Below are 5,114 nucleotides of genomic sequence, written 5' to 3'. Positions count from 1 at the left end.
TCACCATGTTGACCAGGATGGTCTCGATCTCTTGACCTCGTGATCCACCCGCCTCAGCCTCTCAAAGTGCTGGGATTACAGGCTTGAGCCACCGCGCCCGGCCCGTCTCTTCTAAATATAAAAATTAGCTGGGCATGGTGGTGAATGCCTGTGGTCCCAGCTACTCAGGGGGCTGAGGCAGGAAAATCGCTTGAACCTGGGAGTTGGAGGTTGCAGTGAGCCGAGATTGTACCACTGCACTCCAGCCTGGCAACAGAGTGAGACTCTGTCTCAAAAAACAAACAAACAAAATATGTAGTTTATATTCAAATTCAAATGATTGTCCTGTTACTGTTCCTCATTCTAATAGCACTGTTTACCCCACTCCAGGATCTAATTCTGGATCACACATTGAATTTACTTCTCTTATTTCTTCTGCCTGCTTTAATCTGGAACCCAGCCTTTCTTTGTCTTTCATGAAATTGACATTTTAAAAAGAATGTAGACTTATTGTTTTGTGGAATATCCCTTCATTTGAGTTTGTCTGTGTTCTCATGATTATATTCAGGCCATGCATCTTGGCAGGAATACCACATAAGTGATGTCTTTTTGAGCCTATACTCTTGACTCCTATACCATATTAAGTGTGAGGTACATGGGGAGGCCACTGGACATGCAGCTTGGAGCTCCAGAGATGAGCTGTGTCTAGAGACTGATTTGAAAATCCTCAGTACACAGGTTGTCTCTGGAGTCATGTGCATGATGGGCTTCCTCAGTGATTTGAGGATAGAGTTCCTGACATTTAAGGGAAGGGAAGGGAATTAGTGATCTGCAAAGATTGAGAAGGGACTGACTGGAGACAAATGAGGAGAATCAAGTGAGTTTAATACACCAAAAGTCAATGGAGGAGAAAATTACAAGAGATGGGGTGGTCATATGTATCAGCTGTTCTAGATGTGTTTGGTAAAATGAAGACGGAAAAGTGTGCATTGTTTGTGGTAATTAGAGTTTGTTTATGGTAGCAAGAGAAATTTCAGCGAAATGCTGGAGAAGAAAGGTAGTGGAAGAGCCATATACCAGGAGGTTAAGAAGTAAAAAAAAAAAAAATTCCAGTTACCTTTGATGATACAGTGCAAAGATAAAGAAACCAAGAAGTTCACAAGCTATACGTAACCCACAGCTGCTTGGTAGTCCAGAGTGCAGGGAGCATCTGGAAGCCTGAAATGGATTGCAGGGTATCCTGACAGACAGGAGTACAGCTATGAGAAATCCAGAGACAGGGGACACTTGGAAGTCTAGTACTTCTTTGCTACAGACATTTGGGGAACTCAGGACAGTAGCATACTGAGTCTTGAATTCACTCTTATTTTTGGCCCCATAGTACTGAAGAGGGCTTCTTTTTTAGGATTATGGGCTAAGGGTCAGGCAACTTTTGAGGTTCTTGGTACTCTCACCTAAGATCTACTTCTTGGCCTGCAATGCTAGCCAAGAAGGTTCAGCATCTCAGCAGTTGCATAGCCACTTGAAAAGGATTTAGGCAACTTACATGAACTTCTCCAATGTCTGGAACTACTCTGAGTCTTCTGATTATACCATGGCTTAGATGTGGGAAACCTCTTCCCCTCCTCCATCTGCCCCCACAAGAGCCAGGGCTTGTGAGATAGATGTCCTTGAGGCCCTTGGAGTTAACTGTTAATCATTCTTTATGATCTGATTCTTTGACCAGGAAAGATTCCCTTTCCATCTGCAGAGTTGGTATGTCAGGTCTCTTTGATTTATGTTTTTAACATATATATGTTGAGTACCTATTGTGAGCCAAATTCCCAATTATGAGACAACTGGGAACACAACAGTGAATAAGACACACATAGTCTTTATAGATTTACAGTCTAGTGAGAGTCATATAAAAAGCAAAATTGTAAGTGAATAAAATAGTTACTGTTGGAATTACTATAAAGGACACAGAGGGTCCTCAAGGAGGGTGATGAGGGAAGAGGGGCAACTTTAGATTTATAGTGAATTAGTTAGAATAATCCTAGCTGCTGAAACAGATAAACCCCACATTATCAATGCTGAAGACAGTAGATTACTGCTTAATAAAGACCAATTAGCAGGGACAAGAGGAGGCTGTGTTCCACATAGTTATTCAGCGACCCAGGGTAATAGGGTCCTTTCTATCTTTTTTTTTTTTTCTTTTTGAGACAGAGTTTCACTCTTATTGCCCAGGCTGGAGTGCAGTGGTGCAATCTCAGCTCACTGCAACCTCCACCTCCTGGGTTCAAGCAATTCTCCTGCCTCAGCCTCCCAAGTACCTGGGATTACAGGTGTCTGCCACCACACCCAGCTAATTTTTGTATTTTTAGTAGAGACGGGGTTTCACTATGTTGGTCAGTCTGGTCTTGAGCTCCTGACTTCAGGCGATCCACCTGCCTTGGCCTCCCAAAGTGCTGGGATCACAGGTGTGAGCCACTGTACCCAGCTAGTCCTTGGTGTCTTTAACCCATGGCTTCCATGGCCTCTTTGTACAGCCAGCAGAGAAGGGAATAAAGTAAAGATCTTCCTTGGGAAGCTTTTATGGGCCAGGCCTAGAAACTGTGTACCTTACTTGTGGTCACATGCCATAGGCCAGAACTCAGTGTGGTAGGCTGATAATGGATCCACAGTCCCAGTCCTCAGAACCTGTGAATGTTACCTTATTTATAAAAAGGGTGTTTGTAGATGTAATTAATTTAAGGATCTTGAGATGACAAGATTACCCCATTAGGTGGCCCCAAATGCCATCACAAGTGTTCTCATAAGAGAGCTGCAGAGGGAAGACAAGACAAAAGTGTTTTCTTCTGTACCACACTGCCTTACATTGGTCTTTAATGGATATGTTTCACCAATTTGATAGAATCCTCACTTGGAAGTCTTTTCTGAATATCTATTATGATAGGTGTTATACTAGGCCTGGAATAAGCATAGGCAAATAAGACACAATCTCTTCCCGTAAGTAACATGTCATTCAGGACAAGGGTCATATTTTTTTTTTTTTCTCTTCTTTTCTTTTCTTTTTTTGAGACAAGGTGTTGCTCTGTCGCCCATGTTGGAGGCTGCAGTGCAGTGGCACAATCACAGCTTACTGCAGCCTCAAACTCTCAGGTTCAAGCAGTCCTCCCGCCTCACCTTCCTGAGTAGCTGGGACCACAGACATGTACCACCGTGCCTGGCTAATTTAAAAATAATTTTTTATAGAGATAGGGTCTTGCCATGTTGCCCAGGCTGTCTTGAATTCCTAGGGTCTTTTTTTTTTTCTTTTTTTTTTTTTTAGAGATGGGGTTTCACCATGTTAGCCAGGATGGTCTTGATCTCCTGACCTGGTGATCCACCCACCTCGGCCTCCCAAAGTGCTGGGATTACAGGCGTGAGCCACTATGCCCGGCCGAACTCCTAGGGTCAAGCAATCCTCCCACCTTTGCCTCTCAAAGTGTTGGGATTACAGGTGTGAGCTACTGCGCCTAGCCCATGTTTCTTTTTTATCTTGTATCTCAAAAGCATTGTTGGAAACACATGCAAGATGGTTATTAAATACTCTGTTAATTGTTCAGTTGATACCTGCTATACCTCTGAATTAAAAGAGCTCCTATTTTGCCAAACTTGTCTTCCCAGCTGCCCGAGGATTTCCACTTAGAACCTTAAATGACTGGTTTAACTCTACAAGAATTTATGTAATTACTGGAGAAGGGAATGTATGCACTCCACAGATGCCATGTTCAGGTAAGGTATGGCAGAGACGTTCTTCCTGGAAGGTGGGAAACTGTGCCAGTGGTTCAAAGATCTATCCACTGCAGGCTTGCCTCCAGCTCCCCTGTAGGAGAAGCAGCAGAGATTTAGGGGGCTGGAAAATGGTCATGTCTGTGACTTTGTTTCCTGACTGAAACCCAGTGGCAAACTCAGCAAGTGACTGGGGCTTCGGTTTACTTTCTTTTTTTTTTTTTTTTTTGAGTTGGAGTTTTGCTTTTGTTTCCCAGGTTGGAGTACAATGGTGTAATCTTGGCTCACTGTAACCTCTGCCTCCTGGGTTCAAGTAATTCTCCTGCCTTAGTTTCCCAAAGCGTGTACCACCACACCCGGCTAATTTTGCATTTTTAGTAGACACGGGGTTTCTCCATGTTGGTCAGACTGGTCTTGAACTCCTGACCTCAGGTGATCTGCCCTCACAAAGTGCTGGTATTACAGGTGTGAGCCACCAAGCCCGGCCTCAGGCTTACTTTTAATGATATATTTAAACATGGAACATACTTGAGCAACTCCTGTTAGTGGGAAGGGTCACTTCCTGTTTACAGCCTGAGCAGAAAAATATGCTCTTGCCCACTTCCTCATTTCCATTTCACAAAGCATAGCCATCATGCCTGTGCCACACCATTCAACCTCACTGAGGACTCTAGCCCTGGGCACTTTAACAGTTGTGCTGTTAAAGTCCACTGCTAGTGAATGGGGTTTCTGGGAAGTAATTCTCAAATGTGGTCCACTGCCTACTGGTAGGCCACAAAGGGTCTCCTAATGCTGCCAACACACCCAAAAATACGTGACTTCTCTTGTCCATGAGCTTTTAGTTTTGTATGTAACTTAAAGGCTACTTACTTGAAAACTTAGGAGTTACCTTGGTTTTTAAATTCTACTAAAATCTAATATTCAGAATCTAAAGTAAGTTTTGCTAGCATTTAACATTTTTAAAATTTGAGATGAAACTCACATAACATATAATTAACATTTTAAAGTGTACAATTCAGTGGTATTTAGTGTAAAATTTAGCAGTATTTGATGTATTCACAATATTATGCATCCCCAAGCTCTCTCTAGTTTGAAAAGTTTTTTTGTGTTTTTATTTTTTCAGACAAGGCCTTACTTTGTCAACAGGCTATAGTGCAGTGGTACTATCATGGCTCCCTGCAGCCTCAACCTCCTGGGCTCAAGCAATCCTCCCACCTCAGTGCCCCACAACCATAGTAGGCTAGGACCACAAGTGCAATCCACCATGCTCAGCTAATTTTTATGTGTTTTTGTGGAGACAGGAATTTCAGAGACTCATTGTGGTTTTAATTTGCATTTCCTTAATGACTAATGATGTTGAACATTTTTTTTTTTTTTTTTTT

General features: G+C 42.6%; 1 protein-coding gene across 1 annotated transcript in view; it reads left to right on the top strand.

Annotated features, from left to right (window-relative positions):
• WBP2NL (WBP2 N-terminal like) overlaps positions 1-5,114 on the top strand; it is a 20,944-nt gene that overhangs the window by 11,722 nt on the left and 4,108 nt on the right. The window contains exon 5 of the mRNA XM_017510304.2: positions 3,628-3,735. Within this exon, the coding sequence (XP_017365793.1) occupies positions 3,628-3,735 (108 nt within the window). The remainder of the gene's footprint in view (positions 1-3,627; positions 3,736-5,114) is intronic.

This window comes from Cebus imitator, unplaced genomic scaffold (assembly GCF_001604975.1).
Source record: "Cebus imitator isolate Cc_AM_T3 unplaced genomic scaffold, Cebus_imitator-1.0 Scaffold435, whole genome shotgun sequence".
Lineage (NCBI taxonomy): Eukaryota > Metazoa > Chordata > Mammalia > Primates > Cebidae > Cebus > Cebus imitator.
This window is presented reverse-complemented; position numbering and strand designations above follow the sequence as displayed.